Source organism: Oreochromis niloticus, linkage group LG6, assembly GCF_001858045.2.
Source record: "Oreochromis niloticus isolate F11D_XX linkage group LG6, O_niloticus_UMD_NMBU, whole genome shotgun sequence".
Lineage (NCBI taxonomy): Eukaryota > Metazoa > Chordata > Actinopteri > Cichliformes > Cichlidae > Oreochromis > Oreochromis niloticus.
The window spans coordinates 12,974,677-12,996,741 of NC_031971.2; the positions used below are offsets into that span (position 1 = coordinate 12,974,677).

Here is a 22,065-nt window from a genome sequence, read left to right on the forward strand (position 1 = left end):
TTGAAGGCCTTGAATGTGCCACTGCTGAGTACAATGTGTGCATTTCAGCTTCTTTGGACCCTACAGCATTGACGTGATGGCAAGCTGTATATTCAGTGTGGATTTTGACTCAATCAAGAACCCTTCCAATCCCTTCATCACCCACGCAAACCAGATGTTTAAATTTCCCCTTCTTCTTTATATTTTTCAAGGTACTGCCTCTGTTTTGTTTTTGGGTTTTTTTGTCTTATTATTAACAGATTTATTTGGTAACCAAAGGTTTTAACCCATTTTTTCTTTCTCAGCATGCTTTCCAATTTTTCTTCCTCTTTTGGAGCGTTTGGGTGTCTCCTTGTTCCCCAAGTCTTCTACCGCTTTCTTAAAGTCAGTTGCGGAGAAGGTCAAAGCAGAACGCAACAGCTCGTCCCAGGTTTGGACAAACACACAGCTCAGTATCATCATAAATACAATCTTCTCTCACAGCTCATCGAATGTTTAGCCACGATGAAACTTGCTGAGAAATCACTAACAGATGACTGAAACAATCTCACCTCATGATCTGTTTTGCATGTGTTAGTCACATCATGTGACCTTGATTGGTAAGAAATATCCAAATCTGTCTGACAGTTGGATCAACAAACCATCAACCTCCTGTGATCTTGACATGGTGTGCCACACATACAAAGAGAACACCAGAAAATGACAGAGGTTTCAAAATTCCTAAAGTGTCTCCAATTATTGGCACCAATTCTTAAACTATTCTATTTCCTGTGACCTGTTTTTGTAGACTTCAGATGATATGCTTGAGCATTTGATCAAGTGTCAGACAGCCAGTGAAAACGACAAAGAAAAGAAGCATAAGGGTAAAAACATCACCACACGTAGAGTCCCTGTGGTCACATGTATGCACATCAGATGTCTCATGCCCACTTCTCTCGTCGCTAACAGGTCTTACTGAACACGAGATCATTTCCCAAGTGACCATGTTTGTGTTTGCTGGCTACGAGACAAGTGCCATCGCTCTTGTTTTCTTAGCTTACAGTTTGGCAAGAAATCCTGAAATCATGAAACGCCTTCAAAGAGAAATAGACTCCACTTTCCCAAACAAGGTAGAATCAAAGTTTCTGGTTATGGAGTTGTTTTCTTAATAATATTTGATGAAAACATTAAATCAGAGCTGTCTTTAACCAAAACTGTGATTTGTAACAACCTTATAGGGTCCAGTAGAGTACGAAGCTCTGATGCAGATGGAGTACCTGGACAGTGTGGTCAGTGAGTGCCTTAGGTAATGAGCTTTTACTTGTGCTAGCTGAAAGAAATACACCATGAGACCACATGGTGGCAAAGAGAGAGAAGTGAAAGGGTGGAGTTAGATGAAGGTGTGGTAATGGACAAAAAAACTAAAAGAAAAAACCTGGGTATACCACAGGTCAGGGGAGCCATAGTGAAGATAGAGGCTCACAGAGGCTGTGATCCAAGCAGCACAGGCAACAGGCCTGTAGGAGCGTACCACAGCCCAGGACCGGAGTTACAGGCTGTGTAAATCTGCAACCCAAGACAGTCCAGCACATACCTGCAGGGTCTGAGAGGGTGTGCAAGCTGGGACATTGCACATGGATTGCACAAACACCAGCATACAATAATAATTTTAAAAAATTCCCACCTACTGAAAAAACAAATACCCATACCACATCAATCCAAATGCCAGTAGGAGTGCTTGTGATCGCATGCTTAGTGTAATACAGACATATAAAAAGTATTCCCATTTTGTCAACAGGCTGTACCCCTCAATTCCACGTCTGGAACGAGTGGCTAAGGAAACTGTAAAAATCAGTGAAATCACAATCCCAAAGGGCATGCTTGTTATGGTTCCAGTCTACGCTCTGCACCGTGACCCGGAGCTGTGGCCAGAGCCAGAGGAGTTCAAACCTGACAGGTAGTTAGCAAATTATTTATGTTTATCTTATCATTCTGAAGATAATTAGCAACAATTCTGCAAAGCTACTTATCAGTTACTTAAGGCATGCCAACAAGGAATTTCCAAGTACTACTGGGGATTCTGGGGGATGTTCAGGGTTGTTTACTCATTCAGTCATTCACTGCCAAGATTAACCCTGTAAAGCCTAAACCACTAAAACATCCACAGAAAGTTACATTTCAAACAACTCAGTTTTTATTGAGCCTTTTAAACAAATGTATTAATTAATAAATAACAGTTTGCACATTTGTATCATAGTTTATTATCATTTTTGCTACATCTCATATTTTTATGCAATTTCTTTCTCACAGTAGGCCTGTGTCCGGTTACTGAGGAAAAAATAAATCACACACAAAAACATGATATGCTTGGCATTACAACATTAAGCATATTTTCTTATGTAAATATCTTTGTATTATATTTTAAAGGACATATTATTAGGGTAGCATTTAAACATGTGGTCTGTTATATAATTTTCTTAATTAATTAAAAACAGTCATAGCAGGCAAAAAAACAATCATATAAATTGTGGGTATTTGACATATTTTTTCAAATTGTTTTGCAGATTTAGTAAAGAAAACAAGCAGAACATCAACCCGTATACTTACCTTCCATTTGGGGCTGGGCCAAGGAGCTGCATGGGGACGCGATTTGCTCTGATGATGGTTAAACTGGCCATGGTGGAAGTTTTGCAGAACTTCAGTTTCTCAGTCTGCAAAGAAACAGAGGTGACTGTGTGTAAATTACAAACTTAGCTTGTCATAATTTCCTTCATGCAATAAGACAGACAGAAAACAACATTTGCTGACAAAAACTGATGTTTCTAATTTAGTGAATTTGTCCATTCCTCAGATCCCATTAGAGATGGATGTTGCAGGCTTTGTCTCTCCGGTTCGACCAATCAAACTAAAGCTGAAGATGCGTTCCATCAGCTCAGCAAATGTGGATCCATGTAACTAGAAAGCACTCAGACAGATGATAAACTCGAATCAGATTCAAACTACAAGAATTTAATATGCAAGAAAAACTCTGGGTATGAAAATACCAATTTAGTATCTTTTATTAATGATCATCTACTCAGTTTTTGTCAGTTGGTTAGCATTTAAAAAAGCAGTAAATAATCACTAATCACTGTTTGATATGTCACATCATTAAGAAGTAATGACACAGAGTGCCTCACTAACATATAGAAAAAGGTGGACACTGTAGAAAAGATTTAAACTACATAAATATTTGGAAATATTTGTAAATAATTTTGTTTCTGTACATTACCACAATACATTTTAAATGAAACAGCTGAGATGCAGTTGAAGGGCAGACTTTCACCTTTAATTCAGTGGGTTGAACAAAAAGATTGTGTAAAAGTGTGAGGAACTAAAGTATACTTTAACATCATGTCAGGAGCTCGAAAGTAATTGGACAAATTAAATAAGTGAAAATATAATGTTCATTTCTAATACTTGGTTGAAAACCCTTTAATGACAGCCTGAAGTCTTGAACTCGTGTACATCACTAGATGCTGGGTTTCCTCTTTTTTAATGCTCTGCCAGGCCTTTACTGCAGCGGCTTTCAGTTGCTGTTTATTTGTGGGCCTTTCTGTCTGAAGTGAAATACTCAGTTGGGTTAAGATCAGTTGACTGACTTGGCCATTGAAGAATATTCCACTTCTCTGCTTTAATAAACTCCTGGGTTGCTTTGGCTTTATGTTTCGGGTCATTGTGTATGTGTATTATAAAAAGGCCACCAACTCAATTTGACTGCAGTTAGCTGGATTTGAGCAGACAGTATATCTATGAACACCTCAGACTTCATTCAGCTGCTTCTGTCCTGTGTCACATCATCAATAAACACTAGTGTCCCAGTGCCACTGGCAACCATGCACACCCGAGCCAATCTAACCTTTCTGTTCTTGAGGCTTATGGTTAGCTTTACCTTGCAGTGAATGCTCTGTATTTACTTTCATGCAGTCTTCTCTTTATGGTAGACTTGGATATCGATACGCCTACTCCCTGGAGAGTGTTGTTCACTTGCTGGTTGTTTTGAAGGGGTTTCTCTTCACAGTGGAAATAACTCTGCGATTATCCACCACTGTTGGCTTCCGTTGATGTCCAGGTCTTTTGGCATTGCTGAGTTCACCTGTGCTTCCTTTGTTTCTCAGGATGTACCAAAGTGCAGATTTTGTCATTCCCAGTATTGTAGGATTTGTCAGATGGGTTTTTCTGTTTTCACAGCTTAAGGATGGCTTGTTTCACTTGCATGGAGAGCTCCTTTGACCTCATGTTGTCTCCTCACAGCAAAATCTTCCAAATGCAAGCAACACACCTCAAATCAACTCCAGACCTTTTATTTGTTTGATTGATAATGACACCATGAAGGAATTGCCCACACCTGCTCATTAAATAACCTTCAATTGTCAATTGTCCAAAAAAACAAACTAATAGATCTATAATGAAAGGGTCATGGATGAAGGCTTAATCTAAAGGCTTTAATTTTACACATGTTAAATTACTCTTTTTTTGGAAAGGTGATACATAAACATTCAATTCAATTCAATTCAATAAAACTTTATTGATCCTGAAGGTTGACCCCGAAGGAAATTGGGAGACAGCATCTCTTCACTGTGAGAGCTCTAAAAAAGCTGAGAGAGTGGGAGGAAGAGAGTGGGTGTGGATGCTGCTTATCTTCCTGGAGGAGCATTTTTCGTTTGTTTTATTCTTATTAACCCTGCTGTTCATTAATAAACTATTCTTGCAACAGACACAGCTCGTCCTCTGTGGTTTTCTTTGAGTGCATTTTCCTAAGTCAACTAAACATAAGCTGATTGAGAGGCTCAGGCTTTCCAGCCCAAAGCTTTTGACTCAAATTAAACGGATGACCAGAAGACACAAAGACACTTTTCCAGTGAATGAATGTTCTTTTCTATTTAAATTCAAAAACTCAGGTATCTGAACCAAAAGCCAAAATGACTGTAACATTGTTACACGTAGACATGATCCACGAAATGAAGCTTATGCGTAAATTCAATAAAGAAGCTCTGTAATGAGCCATCTGCCTGTTTCCTGGGTGTTAGTCTGCTTTTCTGTTCTCTGCAGCTCTATGACTTTCCCACGCTGTCAATCTCAGTAGAGTTATCATTACTCTGGTCCAGTTCTGTCATAATAGGTCCTTGGGGTCTAATCGACAAATACATTAATTCCTAAAGCTCCATAAATCATGTTCAAATCCTCCAAGTGATCTCTCCTTATTGAGCTGTGACAAAAAAGTGGTGGCGCTCCGAGAGGATATGAAAACACCCGAGAAGTGATGTGATGTTTGTAATCAGCTCTTTGGAGAATTAAAGGGTATAATGCAACATAATACTGTAAAACTTTGTGGTCTAATCATGGTGTATTTTAGTTACAGTAGGATGGATATAACACTGAAATTCAAGAGCTTAATCAAGACAGAGAAATATGATTGTGCACTTTTCAGATTTTATAGATTTCAGCTATTTCCAGGATCCCGTAACCTCTTATCTTGTTCATATACGACTTTGCATTTCCTCCTCTCACCCCAGACCAATCTAGCCAATGGTGGCCCTCCATGAGCTTGGAGGTTTCCACTTGTTAAAAGGGAGTTTTTCCTTCCCACTGTCACCAAGTGCTTGCTTGTCTGATTATTGGGATTTTCCCCTTTTAAGTGATTGTTGTTGTAATTTGGTGATATATAACTAAAACTGAATTGAATTGATACATGCTTTAGACAAAAATAGAAATTGCTGATTATTCTTTACAGTATATTGTCATAAACTCTTTGCCAATACTAAACAATGACCGTCCACAAGGGCTAAATGCCTGACTACCACGTTTTTGTCTTTACTGGATCTATCCTAATGCTTTAAAGAATAAACCATGAAATAATTGCCAGAAAATTAAAAAGAAATTAAATAGAGTGTTTAGTGCACCTTCAGACAAAATAAGGTAGTACAGGTAGGTAGTACAAAAACTGACATGGTGTTTATGTATGCAAGAAACATCAAGATTAAAATGAAGAATAGTCATCTTCTTAGACGAGGAGGGTTAAGAACGTGGCACCAGCTTCAGTTTGATTGGTCGTTTTGGTTGTAGCAGACCCTGGATGTCCAGCTCAATGGGGATCTGCAGAGAAGTGGGATGTAGAATAAATGACAATAACACACAAAGCTAATAGTCAGAGTGAAGTTGATCTAGGCTCTCACCTCGGTCTCCTTACACACAGAGAAGCTGTACCTCTGGAGGATCTCCACTATTGCAAGTTTCATCACAACCAGAGCAAATCGCATCCCAATGCAGTTCCTCGGGCCTGCTCCAAAAGGCATGTAGCTGTACGGATCAATTGTCTCCTTGTTTTCCTTGCTGAACCTGAGAAAACACACACACACACACACACACACACACACACACACACAGTATATTAACAACATAAACAGGGTGATGTCGCACAGCGCTTCATTCTGCTTTGTCACATCAGACACGTGTGAATCCTTTCCGTACCTCTCAGGTTTGAATTTCTCTGGTTCAGGCCAAATCTCGGGGTCCCGGTGCATCGGCCAGGTGGGGACCATGACAACCATACCTTTTGGAATCACAAAGCCATTTATCTCCACACTGGCCTTGGCCACACGCTCCAAACGTGAAGCAATGGGGAACAATCGGAGAGACTCATTGATGACACAGTCGAGATACTCCATCTGCATTAGTTCCTGGTACTGGATGGGAGCCTGAACACAAGCACATAAACATGACTGATGATAGAGACATATTAAGAGAAGTAGAACCCTGTGCTGATTTTATTTATGACTACAATATATAAAATAATATAATCACCATAACACAATATTATTATAACACATCATATCTACTGTATGATTTACTTTAGTTTAGTTATGCTAGAAAGAAATATATTGTCTTATATTAAGATTTCTGTGTTGTTACCTTGTTAGGGAAGGTTGCATCCACCTCCTCCTGCAGCTTTTTCATCACCTGAGAGTTTGTTGCCAAATTGTAAGACAAGAAAGTGAGAGAGCTGCTGGTCGTTTCGTAGCCAGCAAAGAGGAAAGTCATTGCTTGGGAAAGGATCTCATGATCTGTCAGACCTGAGGAGATAGGAGGGATATACACGTTAGAACAGCTTTAAGCTGGTTTTTCCATGTGTGGAGACGTGTGTCCGTGTATCACCTTTTTCCTGTTTGGAGTCATTATTTTGCTGAGAGTCGATCATTAGCTGGAGGAAGTCCACTCGGGTCTGGAAGTCAACAAACACAGTCTGAGAACAGCTGTGATCTTATGTCAGAACAGGTTATTAGTACAAACACAAACTCACAGCCGTACCTTTTGCTTGCTGGTCTCTCGATCAGTCTTGATCTTCTGTAGCGCAGCGTAAAAGAAGTCTGTCACAGATGCAGGGAAAAAGGAAAACTCCAATTTTTCCAATATGGGAATCATGAAGGGAAAGACAGCTGAAATTAAACAAACAAGAGGACATTTGTTAATGGAAGAGGAAGGACAGCAGCTGCATTGATGGACATGTTGTAGTGGTGCCCAGTTTGATCCCAGGAGGAGACACAAATCCTTTAGACTGCACCAGGAAAAAATCTGCCAAAGCAAACATGCAGAGCTACAAGCCAAGGTAAACACTTGTTGAATAACGGAGCAGTCAAAAGTAGCTTCATGTATCAAAATGAATATTTTACCAATAGTGAGGACGATGGGGCTGAAAAGGTCAAATTTCAGCATCTTTTTGATGTTTGTGACAAAAGGATCTGAGGGGTTGTTGAGAGAGTCGATGTCTACACTGAAGGCGGTGCTGGTTACCACATCCATACTGTAGGGTCCGAAAAACCTGGAAAACCACACAAACATATCAAACATATCAAACATGACCTTTGTTATTGCAGACTTAGGAGAAGTCTGCAATAAGAGGAGAGGAGGAGAAGAGGTGAATCTGCACTTTTTCTCATGTATTTAAATGAATACAGTATGAGAGATCTCACTCTTTCATCTCTAGATGTTCATCTTTATCTGCTTTCTTTTTCATGCTGCTGATCAGAATCGCTGAATGCTGCTTCATGATGTCAAACATCTGAGGCACAAACAGACAAAAATCAACAACGTCAAAAATGTTGAAACCGGATGCAATTACAACAGCACAGAGTATATATTGGGACTTCCAGGCCATACTCGGCACAGATGTTTCTGAATACTATGCCGCCGACTTGGTTATGGCGTTCCATGTATGCCTTGCCTGCTAGCATCTTGCACCCTGCTGTTATGTGCTGGATTGTCTCAGGGGCATCTTTACACAGCCTGCACCTGGGGTCTTGCCTGGTGTGATAGACCCCAGCCTCTATGGATCTTGTATTCAGAGCTTGTTCTTGTGCTGCCATGATTAGTGCCTCTGTGCTGTCTTTCAGTCCAGCTTTGTCCAGCCACTGGTAGGACTTCTGGATGTCAGCCACCTCCACTATCTGCCGGTGGTACATACCATGCAGGGGCTTGAATTTGGCCTGTAGTGTTGCACACTACATCCGCACTGAGTTCCTGGTGAACACTCTTAGGGTCCTGTTGATCTTGTATTATTTTAGGCATTCCAGGATCCAGGTGTGGGGCATTGAGTCATTGGCCTTTTTGTAATCAATCCAGGCAGTGCACAGGTTGGTCAGCCTAGTCTTGCATGATTCTTGATGAAGAAGGTGCCTAAGAAGCACAACAAGCTGCCAAGCAAAAGCTCATAGCCTTGGCTAGTGCCTTGAAGAGGTACACCAGAGATAGGAGGCAGGAGAATAAATCACCATTCAAGGTGTACTCTCAGTGGCAAGGGAAGAATATGAGAACAGCCCCACCAAGGCTGGGGATGGAGCAATACTGGAAGAGCATGTAGTACTTTCAAGTACTTTCAATCTACAGAGATCTACAGAGATATGCAGACTATACAGTATATTTATGTTACTGAATTTTTATGCACCACGTGAGGGAGTATTATTGCCAGCATTATGTTATGCTTGGATAATGACAATAAAGAGACTTGAATCTTGATGCTATGTTTACCTTTTTTGGGCTTTTAAATTACTTAAAAAATGAAGAGGAAATGACTCTTTTTGGTAACAAGTCAAAGAGTGAGACTGTGGAGACTCAAAAGCAGGCGTGAATCTAGTTTCAGGTTAAGTGAATGCTTTTTGCTTTTTGCTTCTTTTGTTGTTCAGCATGCAAAAAAAGCCAAAGGAGGCAGAGAGCGGGAGAGGGATGTACCTCTTTTAGTCTCCCAGAGGTGAAGGAGGGAGAAAGGACGCTGCGGATCCTCCTCCACTGATCATCCTCTGTAACTGTCACAGCATCCTGCAGCGGCCCATTCAGACGGAAATTCTGTAATAACATTCAAAGCAGCTGGTGATGAGGACAGAAGGTCAGATATTTTTTAAAAAAGAGACTGATTGAGTCGTATAATGTCCTTACTAACCCTGCGGTTGGTGAAGAAAGAGTAACACTCCTTTATCAGGATAGTTTTTATCATAGCAGGATCAGTGATGCACAACACGGGCTGACGGCCATCAAAAATGCTGCGTACCGTCACAGTAGAAGAAACGAAATAAAACAACTGAACGTGAAAAAGTGAAAGTAATACATTTTTCACACTTTCACTTTCACACAGGTCTGCATTATTATTATTCACATCCATAGAAAAGCAGTCATGTACTATAGACAACACAACTTACCCCCACATTTTCCCATATTTCTTATGACACTCTTCATCAAAGTTAAAAAATCCCTGGAAATAAGAACAAGATATACAGATGATTAATGAAACTTACCAAAAACACAGGTCACGTTTAACAAAGTAGAGACATCACAGGCATAACAGCATCAGTGATGTTAACTTCTAATGATATTGAAGTAACGTTGTGAGGTTTTCTACTTCCTGAGTAGAAAAAGCTACTCAGATATTATTGCTTAAGAGTGGTCGTTGTTGTGTACAGCAGCCAGTTTGCATGTTTCATGCCATACAAATGTGTTTGACAACAGGTGCCTAACATTTAGAGGGGTCAGGGTGAAAGGGTCTTTCATAACCTGAAAATAACTGTACAAAACAACAGCTAAATTAAAAAAAACTACACTATTCAAATAAGATTGTACTTGAAAAACCAATGAGCTATTGGAAGACATTGTCCTCGGTGTATACAGTGTAGGCTAGTATCGTAACCCACCTTTCTATATGCCAACATGGTGCCAAAAAATGGGATAGGTGAGGGCCCAGGGACGCCTAATCTCTTAAATGTCCCATAGGTCCAGCAGGAATACCTGGATCAGGTGTAAGAGATTTAAAAAAGCAGCACAAATGGTACAAATACCTGGACACATCCAGTATTCTTTAAAACTTACACAAACAGCAGCGTGACGAGGGCAGCCAGCAGGGTCCATGTCTCTGCGGACAAGAAGAAGTACACCATGTCTGCAACGTTCCTCTCTTCTCTCAGCGATTACACTAACCTTTGTGATGAGAGGCTTTTTTCTCCTGCTGCACATACCTGTTCTGTGAGTAAGGAAGGGGCGTTAGGGCTGAGCCAGTAGCAGCAGGAAGCATAATAAACAGAGACAGAGCTCGAGGAGCATTTACTGTGTATCAGTCAGTTTTATTAGCTCTGCCATGTGTAGTACTGCAGTCTTCATCATTTGTTATTGTACAGCCTGGATTAAAAAAGAAAGAAAACAGCTTTGATTAGCAGATAGGTTTTTCTTCTCCTACACAAGAACTAAATGTTTTCACGTTGTAGTTTCTTGAATAAGTGTACAATTCAAACGCCAAACATCAAGTCATTCAGCACGCTATCGGTCAGACTGTTTTATGTATACATGCTCAATTCCATACTGTGCTCACAGCAAAGCATGTCCAGACGTGCTCGGTGCTTTCTGTTGGTGACAGAAAATGCTTTCACTGCTTCTGTCCAGTATGTGCTCACAGCACAGAAAGAGGAACTAAACAAGAAGCACTCCCAGAGCACAAACCTCCACCAAGGCAGCTCACTCTCAAAACAGTATTTACTTTTAAAGGACAGTATTTTGTTGTCTGTATATTCATTTTTGTTTCCTTTGTTCTTTTTAAACGCACTTTAAGAGGTTTTTAGTGTAGTTTAATATCAGATAAGGCTAGGATGACAGATGTTTAGTTGGATTACGCAAACATTATGTAGGTTGGATAGATAACAGCTATTGATTTGGTAATAACTTTATATGAATAGCTTAAGCTTATTATATAATATTATACTTCAGTGTATTTCTAACTAGGCAGCTCTTTCAATACTTTCTTTAAAGCCATATTATGGACATTTTCTTGAAATAAAGGCAAATGTGAATGTAAAAGTGAGGTCAGACTATAATGTGATATTTACAATCCCACTGTACCAGGATCATTTTCTAAATGTTGCCAATACAAACACAGGCAGAACAATTTTAAGCAGTTTTAAAGATAAAAAAAAAATATTTTATGAAAGTTTGACCTTTTGACCTTAAAGAAGAGGTCAGTGGTCCAAAGTAATATGATATTTAGAATCCTCATATACTATTCCCTGTATACACTGATATGTTGCCAATACAAACAATTGCAATAAGAAACATAGTTTTAAATAGCTCTATGCAGCTATTGCAGCATACAGCTATATTCTATACAGCAAACCCACTATTGTGGTCCTACCAGTGGCTACAAATCAAAATCAAACGCAGTACCCAATGATGTTGTAATGTACAGGCTATTTCATTTTCACCCCTTACAATGGAACATGTGAGCCTACATGTTGTGTAGCAGGCGGTTTAAGGTGAATTGTACTGAAAGAGTGCTTCCTTCCTTAAATAAAATCATGAAAACATGTAGTAGACAAGTCCAGGTCAATGCAATAATTGCTGGTTCAACTGTGGAGCCTTGCAGAGCCTTGCTGACAGGCTAACACAGATAAGTGCAAACATGTGACTCCACGTTCGCATGAAGACAGGTGTAAAGTTGAACCAGGTGAAAAGGTACCTGGAGCTCCAACAGAGGGAAAGGTTACTGTTGGTGATGAGCAGTAATCAGTGTTCTTCCTGATGTTTGTAAAGTCTGTCCTGTCCTGTGTATTTCTGCTGAATGTAAATAAAACTTTATCGTGTAACCCTTTCACACAGTCTTTATAGCGCAGACATTTTCAGTAACACTGTAAACAGAGTCCCTGTGAACATGAACGAAACCCTTTTGCCACACATTCGTTCGTTGCGCAAACAGCTGGCAGAGTCACAGCTGATGCCATAAATGGACAGCATGAGCGCTGATCCTGAGCCAAGGTCAGAGTGTTAAGCTCTATTTAAAAATCACCTCTCAGACATACCCAATGACTTTAATACACAACTCTTCATCATATTTTATGTTTCAGAGTTCACAGTGTCACAGTCTCTGGCTTGGAACTGAGTCACTTTGGCTCTTTTCGTCTTTTCATATCCCAGACTTTAAAATATAATTTAAAACATTTACATTTCAAAGTCTTTCTATGACTAGAGGCCAGCTAATTGATCCAGCTCGCCAACAAGTTGTGATCAGTTGACAGTTCTGCTCCTCTCTTCACAAGAGTGTCCAAGATATACGGCGATTACACGATTCAATTACAAAATCAGTAATTAACCTCAGAGATGAGGCTACCTGGTGTTAGGTCCACTTGTGGACACCTTTATGCTCAGACTTGGTGCTCATTATGGACAAACTGTGGTTAGCACTGAAGTTCAGGAACAGGACCTCACTTGGGTTCAAACAGGGCACGCTGTTCCTCCCAGTCAAACAACTCAAGTTTCACTGTCATTCCAAAAAAGAGATGTTTTTGTATCCAGCAATGGAGTCACTGCCCAGGGCACGTTCCAGCTTGAGTCCAACCCTGTTCAGAACTCAAGCTGACAATTGAACCAAGGCCCACAATACCTGGTTTCTCCTAACCTCATACACTAGCTCAGGTTAGTGAGTTAAGTGACACTCTATGTCCCTGAAGCCAGTTTGGGAAACCTGTGATCTGACTGCTGTGCAATCTACATTGCATCAAACCCATACAGCCCTTCCTCTTGATGGTTGGCCCACAGGAAAGCAGGTCCATTCAGTGGTTCCAGGCTGGGCCTGTCCTGGTGCCACGGGATAAGGCCCAGCCAGTTTTTCTCTTTTATTGGATAGTGTAGCAGTGAGGAAACTGGAGAGAAAGAGCGAGGAAAGGCATGCAGCAAAGGGCCACAGGTCAGACTCAAACTGCGCTGCTGCACTCCAGCCATGTGGCATGCGGTTACCTGTTCACCCACTGAGTTAAGTGGCACCCAGGCCAGGACTCTTGAGGACCCCTAGCCACATGGCTACAGGGTGGGGCCCTGGTAACCCTGTCTTGGACACAGTAATTATGTCCCTTTATCTTTAATTTTTCTTTTCTTTTGCTGAATCAGTGAAAACCAACATAGTAAAGGCTTGAGTTGATATCCCAGTGTTGGTGTTGTTTCTACATCATCATAATAACGTTGGTCCAGGATCAGCATTGCAACTGACCAGTGAAGTTGAAGCTGGTTGGACGGCCTGAGGATGTCATGTCTCCTTTTTTGCAGATATGATTTTTTTGCCTTCATCAAGAGATGACCTCCAGCTTGCACTTGGGAGGTTTGCAGCTTAGTGTGAAGAAGTAATGAGATGTAGCCATTGTTGTAACCCAGAAAAGGGCGTTGTGCCCACTCCGGGCTTGGTATTAGTTGCTGCCCCAAGTGGAGGAGTTAAATAATCTCTGAGTCCTGTTTATGAGTGAGGGGAGATGCTGACAGATAAAGACAAACTGGTGCCATGTCAGGAGTAATGTGGACAGTATACTCAGCTGTTGTTAGGAAGAGAGGAGAGCGTGAAAGCAAAGCTGTTGATTAGTGGTCAGTCTACATTCCTCACCTATGGCCGTAAACTGTGAATAACAACCAAAAGAATTAAGTGCAAAGAGCTTAATACCAAGGGTGTATGGGCTGGTCTTCACAGACAGGGTGAGGAGCTTGGTCATTCAGGAGGGACTCGTTGAAATAAGCCTGTTAGGGTGGTTCAGGCATCAAACTGGGAAACCGCCTGGGTGTTTTGGACATGTCTTACCAGTAGAGCCCTGAGGCAGACGCAGGGCACGCTGGACAGATTACATCTCTCTGCTTGAAGAGCTGGAGGTGGTGGATGGAAAGAGACATTGCTGAGGTTGTACTGTAGTGCCTGTGTGGGATAACTGTGTGGGATACTCTGCAGCTATAACATGTCGCACACATATTACTCTGCACTACATGATAAAGCTGTCACCTCATCTTCCAACCAATCTAAAGGAACAAATCAGCATTGCTACTGTATATTTTAAAAAGTGGACAAAAAGTTACTTATTACACCACTCTGAGTCGATTTTAAGGGTACATTAATTTTCAGCCCATTATTTTGAAACAGGACATCCCTGAGCCCACGTGTTGTGTAACAGGCAGTTTAAGGTGACTTAAAATACCCTTTCTTGTCATTATAAAGCCCTGAAAAGAAAAGAGCTCAGACTGATGCAGTAAAAACCAGTTTAACAGAACCTGACTCAGGTAAGCACAAATGTGTGACTCAACATTCACATGATTGCAGGTGTAAAGGTGAACCAGGTGAAAAGGCACCCGCAGCTCCAACAGAGGGAAAGGTTACTCTTGGTCTGTGTATTTGCTTAAAAGGATTCAACAGTGAAGAAAAAACTAAACGCTTTTTCTTCATAGAATCAACTTTAATATCTAAAAGAAACTCTTTTCTTCTTTAATCTTTAATATAAAAAAGTCTACACTGTTTTATGACACTAAAGAATTTGTACATGCCTGGATCATGAGCAATAATAATCAGTGTTCTTCATGATAAGATCGGTCTTGTTGGGTTTTTTTCTTTTTGCTGAATGCGAATGAAACATTATAATGTAACCCTTTAACACCTTTGTGGCTCAGACACATTCAGTCACAGTGTAATTGAAATCCTCATGAACATGAATGAAAACCTTTTGCCACACATTCAATCATTGAGCAAACAGCAGCTGACGCCGTAAACAGACAGCACGAGCTCTGATCCGTTAAGCTCCATTTAAAGTCACTTCACAGACACACCCAACAAACTCTGTCAAAGCTTTAATAAACAACTCAGCGTCATGATTTATGTGTTTCAAATGCAGATGTGAATGAGCCAGTGTCAAAGATAAAAAGAGGCACGGAAGTCTCTTTCCCAGTTCCTGTCTTTTTGCTCTTTTTTCCTACTTTCTTCCTTCCTCTGTCCTTTCATTCCAATCCCCACTTTGTCCTTAGATGGTGGTTTCACAGCTTCACAGTCTCTGGCTTGGAAGTGAGTCACTTTGGCTCTTTTCATCTGTCCGTATCCCAGACCCTTCTGGTCTCTCTTCAGCACAGTAGGCACTGGCTGTTTGGGCCCCTCTCCCTGTGGCCCCAGCCCTGTTCCTGGTTTCCAGCCACAACGAACCATCATCTTGAAGCTGTTGCTGGAGGGGGGGAGGCAGTAGTAAGGGGTGGGTGGAGGACGTCGCAGATTGAACTGATGCAGGGTGGAGGAGAGATGTGACGGCAGGCTGCTGCTGTACTCGTCACGACACACGTCGCACCACTGAGGCTGGAGGGAACTGAGGATAAACGCAAAAAGACAACATGAGCCCGAAAAGAAATATGAAAGAGCCACAAACTGACTTCTTCTCCAAGTGTGTGTAAACAACAGCAGAGATTTTACTTGCTGTAATCTTATCTCACTCGTGTTTGTGCTCATTCGAAATCTGTTGATCTGACCTCATAATGCGATCCTGATGTTGGTGAATGTGGGCCAATATCACTGCTATATTATTCAGCAGATTTACTTTTCCACTATATATTTATTTGATTTTTTTTATGGTAATTCACTCTGATTTGATTTCATGATCTCTGTGGTTAAAGTCCAGCCTTAGCAGGAAGTTTGTTTAGCTCGCTGCTGTGTATGCCCCTCACATCTGTGAACACACCCACACAGCGAGGAGGGCAAAAGGACTGCTGTTACCATATATAGCGGCAGTGCTAAATGCACTAAGATGAACTCTTGTTGCACAATTTGACACCAGTAACCGTTGATCCTTCTCCCGACTGTAAAATGTCACTTTATGTGTTTAAGTTTCAGGAATCTGAAAAATATAGGTCAAGTCACCACTAGGTGAGATGGAAATGGCAAAGTTTACCCATATAAAGTAGAAATGATGTAGTAATTTCTGCTTCACCATCACCAGAGCTCAAGCTTTTTAATATGAGATTTAAACCCAGACACGATCACTTTTAGCCCATCAGTGATCCAAAAGGCACAAGGCAGTGTCTCTGTGTTGGATGGATGAAAACTCCTGTACTATTAAATGTTTCTCACCACAGATTTTGAATCAAGGATTTTTCATTGATCGCTTGGAAAATTTGTGTCATTAGATTATCAATAAACAAACATCTCTATTACACAGAGTAGTTCCAGCAATAAGAAACCCTCTGCTGTGCGTTATCTGTGAGGAAAGCCAACCTTAGACAAAGTCTAAGCTGGTTCTCACGAAATTATCTGAAATTCATGTGTGAAAACGGCTTGTGTGTATGCTATTCCTCAGATATGATTGGTTTAGATAGATATTGTAAAGTCTGTATGATTTTACTGTGTGGTTATATTTAGATTAGAACTGTGTACCAATGAGAGTGTGCACACCTGCTGTCAGACGGTGTCTCTCTCTTTGGTCTTCTCCCGTAGCTCAACAGCTCCTCCAACACTTCATTGTGGCCAGCTGTGAAAAAGAAATGAATGAGTTCAGTTCAAGGTTTTTCTAGTCAACTTAAACTTGGAGCCATGAAACTGAAAGAGACATAAAAACTTACTAAACCAACATTATGTTATTGCAAAACTAACTATGTTTTAGTCTTTGTTAGTATAGTCATGTTTGACTATACTACAAGCTTTTATGGTCATCTTTATTTAGACGTAGTCTTTACAAGATTACAGTGGAGCATTTATGTTGCAATACCTGTCCTGAACTTTTTAAATTTCCACATTATATTGCTATATAACAATAATAATAATAATAATAATAATAATAATAATAATAATAACTAGAAAGCGAAAATTTCGGAAGAAATTTTAAGTGTGCCTATGCCGCTGCTAATCAGTGTAGTTTGCCATTCATACGGCTACAGAGAGCAAAACTCAGCAGAGCAGCCATTCTCCACCATGAACTATGGTAAAAACAAACAGCGCTCGCGCCTCACAGATGACAGCTTACAGTTTTGTGTAAAGATGAAGTTACTTCGTACAGCGCCGATTTGCAGACGCTGTGCACACAGGTTCATGAGCAGAAGTCCCATTGTACCACGGCAGACCCGACAATGTTTGCATGAACACGCTTTGAAGCATTACGTTATGGACCACTTTTCACACATGGTTGGTTTACCCACACAGCCGGATGTAGCTTTTCAACTCACAGCCCGACACACACCCAAAAAACAGCCGAGAGACCACAGACTACGCCCGTGGGTCCACCTCCCCTGCAGCGGCACTGCAGACCACGCCCCGCCACACACATCAAACACGTAAAAAATAAATATTTATGCACTTTTGCATTCACTTTTTGTTTTTTGTTATTTTTATACAGTGTTCTGAATGATGAACAATGGTCTACAGCCAATCTTGTGTATTATTATACAAATTTTGGTTGTTTGATTCAGATGACTATTTAATAAAAGCTAAATATTTTATATGAGAGTAAGAAAGAAAAGTATATCTTTGTGTCCACCTTTCTCTGTTAATGCCCTACCTGGCCCCCTGGCAAAAGCTTTGCTAGATCCGCCCCTGCACAGTTACCAGCTGTCAGCTACACAAAAACAGGAGCTTGGTGTATATTTGTCTCTCAGAAACAGTTCATAACTTCCCTTCAACTCATTCATGTCACCTAAAGGGTAAACCTGTTTCTCCATCACCAGTTCAGCTCTGATGATTCAGTAAGGACATCTCCTGGTTTGGACCAGCCCTTTTTACAGCTGTGGCTCCAGCAAACATCAGCTGATACTAGAAATTAAAATCAAATGAATTCTAACAACAGCTGATCAAGCTTAAACGTGCTGCTGTTGTTTAGCGTGATAAACAAACAAGAGAGAAAAGCCGATCATTGATCAGTTTCATGATTGAAGTTTCAACAGGCGAGAGAATGACAGGGGAGGCTGTCATAAAGTTCAACATCAGTAACTTAGCGCGCACACAGCTTTATAGAAACTCCGTCGTGCTAGCTAGCACGCAGTACGAGTTATTGTAACTGATTTTAAAAAGTCAGCACAACGAAAATAAACTACACCTAAACTCGGTTTATATCTGACCCAAATAGAGTGCAGTTCATAAGTTCTTACCTGACATTCAGTTAACCTGACGCTCCGACCGGCAATCGCTTCTACTCTGTTTGAGCTCCGCGTTAGCCACCACCAAACAACTCAGTTATTTTTCCCACATCGACCAACATCTGGACAACCACTTTTCACTGTTTATACCATTACTAAAATGAATAAATGAATCATCGGCCCATATAAATGAAAAATAAGTCCAGCTGAGACACAGACTCTGAGAAATGATATAACATATGTGAACCTTGTCTCAAAACCGTGGGGCGAGTTACGCTGCAAAAATTTCAGGCGGAAACTGAAGAATAATAAGAATAATAAATCCGACGAATAACAATAAGTGTGCCTCTTGGCATAGGCACACTTAATAAATAAAAAGATTAAAAGTAACAGTAAAAGTAATGAAAATTAAACAAAAAAAAAAACATTTTCAAACAATAAGAAGTAAAAGCGAAACAGCTGAACCCACTCAGTGAATGAAAACTGACCTGAATTCAAAGCAAAACGTCAAAATGAAAAAGGAACAAATACTAAATAGAAAATCCAAAACCATAACAACGCTGGTTCAGCTTCACTGCACACACAAACAGATATCGACCACTAATTATCACATCTCAGCAAACATCTCGGAGCTGAATAACCGTCAGCTGGCACATCTAGTCATGATTCAACAATAGATGCAAAATGAGAGCTGAGTCGATATCATGGACGTTTGAGGGACTTCTTGAATGAATGTCCCTGGATGTCACTGAAATTACTACTTCCTGCTCCTCCCTGACTCACAGCAGGTAGCTCTGCATGTCTGACTTGACAGATGCAACGTGACGCAATCTCAGTGGGATTTGCGTTTCCTCCAGGGGGATCGATCCAAAGATCTTTTGCTTGTTAGGCAAATGTGTAAACCACTACAATATGGAGCTCTGAAAACAAGGTAAACAGTTTAAATAGTAAAACTGAGAAGAAAAACATGCACCACAGTGGCACCTGACACTCATGATCGCAGATTTTTGAGCCAATTTCTTATCCTACTGAGGTAACTGACCTCACACTCAAACAGATCCCTGGGTTTATGATGCTGACTTCAGGGGCAGGATTTAAATGTTTGCAACAGTCTGATGACTTAAATTAATCATAGAACAAATGAGACATAAATTAGAAGTACATCAATGTAAACGGCTTAAAAGTGGTTAAAAATAATCCATTTAATTCTTTCCTTGCAATAACTGGACCTATATTTCTAACTTTAAGCATGGTGGAAATAACATTTTTCAATTTTTCCTTTCCTTAGCAACCAGTTTTGACCTGGGAGATGACTTCAGGGTTTCAACCATGTTTGTTGGTTATACCTTCCACTGCCAGGTCTTTGGCATCCCTGCCCTTTGTGTCAACCACTCCGACCCAGGCCGCTCCGTGCTGCAGCAGAAGCCTCACCGCAGCTCTTTGCCCTGACCAGCTTGCACACATTACAGCTGTCCAGAAGAAAGTGTCCTGCAAGGGTGGAAAAAACAACACACTCTTTAAGCAAAACGTAATATTTCCCCAAATAAAACAGAGAAACAGAATCTTCATTATCACACCTGGTAGTTGATGTCGACCCCCTTTGAGAGGACCTCTTTGAGCCCAGGGATGTCTCCCTCATGGGCAAAGCGCAGTAGCCGCAGACCCAGCAGCTCCATGGTTCTTTCTGAGTGTCCAGTCTCTGATTGACTCCCTCCACTCTGACCCTGCTGTGCTTCCACAGCTCTCACCCTCCTCATCGCTCTTCTTCTGGACTCTCTACTCTCCTGTCTAGTCTGAGGTTCCCTGCCTTTCTTACTAACTGCACCTTTTAATCCATCTCCCCCCTTCTCATCTTTCGTTAAGCTTTCATAGAAACGCTTGGCCTCTTCCCCGCTGAGTCCGCTGCTTGTTTTTGAGCTGGACTGTTCCGCTTCAAAGCTAAAAAGATCCTGCTCTCTGGCAGGAGTAAAGCCGAAAGCAGCCATAAGAAGTGACCGTAACTTCAGGTATCTCAGACAGGTCGTTTACAGTTACGTGAAAGAAGCAGATCTTAAAGTCAGCGGTGTTTGTATCTAACTGCAGCACCACAGTGTGCCTAAAATGAGACGTTAGCCAGCATTACAGTTTCAAAAGGACAGTTCACATGCTGGCACTGGATTTATCCACATATTACATTTAACATTATACTTATAACCAGAAACTACCAGCCTCACAACGCTATACTAACAGGGTAACTAGTTAGCATCTTAGCATCTTAGCTAAACATTAGACTTACGATCATTTCAGATTACCAACGAGATTCAGCCACTCCAAAGTCTCCTTAAAGCTCATTTATGATGAAGATATAACATAACCTAGAGTCACAAGTTAAACAACCGATTACATTAAAAATTCTCGAGTCGATTTGATAACAGGAAGCAGCTTCAAAATAATGTCCTTATTTCCGTGGAAAAACAAGTGTGAATAACAGTGAGTGCTGCCACCTACCGTCTCCTCCTTTACACTGCACCCTTTGAAACACAAACCTACAGACGACCGCAGCTACATTACAATTGTTTGATCTAATATCCCTCAATAACTAAATATATAATTCATAAACTCAGACGTCACTGCCACCTATCAAGCCTGATGCTGCTTTCGTTTTTACTTTTTTCAGTTTATATTTTTTTCACCCTACCTTAAAAAATTAAAAAGAATTACTGGCCTTTTATTTCACTAAAAGAAAATAGTTGAACATGCTTAATGCATTCAACATACAAGTACTACCTTAATATGTGAAAGGCCTTTTTTAATCTACATCAATAAAAATCCACATATTTAACTACTGTTCACACTGTGAGAATGGCAGTGTGAACAGTTTCCACACGTGTGACGTGTGGAAATCTTCAGACGTGTATCCCTTCTGGGAGCACATCTCAGCAACTGTAGTGTAACATGTTATTTCATATGTCAGGTGATTTACACTTTGCCTTCAGAGGTTGTTTTGCAAAAATATATAGACACAGGTCTAATTAAAATCGATGTATCATATTTTAGTCTCAGTGACTCGGAGTGTGTTTTGCCTTTTCCTTATGTTAACCTGGCTGTTTCCTGACCACTTCTGACAACTTTATTAACTCATTTCCTTTATACCTCTTTATGTCATCATAAATATTCATTTAGTCTCTTCTTTCTCCCTTGCATTCATTTTATGCCAACAAATGCAAGTTCTATGTACTTCTTTACCTTCCACAAAAGATCACCCTTCCACAAGAAACAAGAAAAATTCCCCAAAACAAAAACTTCATCCTATTAAATTAATTAAATATGGAACATTTTACTGCAAGAAATTAACCAAGAATTGGTACATGGCACATGTAAGACACACAGCTTTGTTTTTTCCTCCACAGAAATATATTGCCACACAATAGTCGGTTTTCAAGCCGCTCGAAATGTGGGTGATTTTCAAAAGCTATCAGGGCAGTCTGGCCTGCAGAAGCTTTTAATGGAAAAGAGTTTTTTTGTTAAATAGCAGACTGGGCTGGGTAGAAGATCCCCTCCTTTGTTCTGTTTTCTGCTCGTGTACAGAACTGAAAATAATAATAAGCCTGTTGCCATTACTGCTCTCTTTACAACATGACAGCAGCAAAGTCTGACACAGTGCTGCTTCTTCATTCTCGTGAGTAGCATCAAAAACAAAGAGCACTCAGAGAGCAC

At 40.6% G+C, this 22,065-nt stretch overlaps 2 protein-coding genes and 2 long non-coding RNA genes across 6 annotated transcripts in view; 2 read left to right on the plus strand and 2 right to left on the minus strand.

Moving 5' to 3' along the window:
• The window catches only part of LOC100700506 (cytochrome P450 3A30), a 25,920-nt gene extending 22,264 nt beyond the window's left edge, over positions 1–3,656 (plus strand). For both annotated transcript variants that reach the window (XM_019360124.2, XM_019360123.2), the window contains 8 exons: positions 49–191; positions 285–409; positions 767–842; positions 928–1,088; positions 1,197–1,264; positions 1,757–1,915; positions 2,523–2,685; positions 2,810–3,656. In XM_019360124.2, coding sequence (XP_019215669.1) covers positions 49–191; positions 285–409; positions 767–842; positions 928–1,088; positions 1,197–1,264; positions 1,757–1,915; positions 2,523–2,685; positions 2,810–2,917 — 1,003 coding nt within the window. In that variant the 3' untranslated portion in view covers positions 2,918–3,656. The remainder of the gene's footprint in view (positions 1–48; positions 192–284; positions 410–766; positions 843–927; positions 1,089–1,196; positions 1,265–1,756; positions 1,916–2,522; positions 2,686–2,809) is intronic.
• LOC106096580 (cytochrome P450 3A30) overlaps positions 1–10,483 on the minus strand; it is a 19,673-nt gene extending 9,190 nt beyond the window's left edge. The window contains exons 1-13 of one of the 2 annotated variants that reach the window (XR_002062447.2): positions 10,351–10,462; positions 10,176–10,269; positions 9,687–9,739; positions 9,431–9,530; positions 9,223–9,336; positions 7,968–8,056; positions 7,668–7,816; positions 7,306–7,433; positions 7,153–7,219; positions 6,910–7,070; positions 6,469–6,695; positions 6,174–6,336; positions 5,931–6,093 (exon numbers count right to left, since the gene is read on the minus strand). This is a non-coding gene — a long non-coding RNA (cytochrome P450 3A30). Of the gene's footprint in view, positions 1–5,930; positions 6,094–6,173; positions 6,337–6,468; positions 6,696–6,909; positions 7,071–7,152; positions 7,220–7,305; positions 7,434–7,667; positions 7,817–7,967; positions 8,057–9,222; positions 9,337–9,430; positions 9,531–9,686; positions 9,740–10,175; positions 10,270–10,350 lie in introns of those variants that run through there. The other variant, XR_002062446.2, reaches the window with a different exon arrangement.
• On the plus strand, positions 9,290–19,852 carry LOC112847204 (uncharacterized). The gene is made up of 2 exons (XR_003220620.1): positions 9,290–9,376; positions 19,658–19,852. It is a non-coding gene; the product is annotated as an uncharacterized LOC112847204 (long non-coding RNA).
• Positions 14,706–21,644, minus strand: gpank1 (G patch domain and ankyrin repeats 1). Its single transcript, XM_025908349.1, has 5 exons — positions 20,645–21,644; positions 19,947–20,464; positions 19,716–19,857; positions 16,697–16,772; positions 14,706–15,617 (listed from the first exon to the last, which is right to left on the minus strand). The coding sequence occupies exons 2-5, from the start codon at positions 20,352–20,354 to the stop codon at positions 15,176–15,178; spliced, it is 1,068 nt and encodes a 355-aa protein (XP_025764134.1). The 5' UTR covers positions 20,355–20,464; positions 20,645–21,644; the 3' UTR covers positions 14,706–15,175.
• Positions 21,645–22,065: the final 421 nt, after the last annotated feature.

Coding starts and splice junctions, on each gene's coding strand:
- gpank1 (XM_025908349.1), bottom strand. CDS start 20,354: ATGGCTGCTTTCGGCTTTACTCCTGCCAGAGAGCAGGATCTTTTTAGC. Junction 16,773..19,715: donor CAAAGACCTGGCAGTGGAAG/GTATAACCAACA, acceptor TCTTTTTCACAG/CTGGCCACAATGAAGTGTTG. Junction 15,618..16,696: donor GAGACACCGTCTGACAGCAG/GTGTGCACACTC, acceptor GTTTATCCTCAG/TTCCCTCCAGCCTCAGTGGT.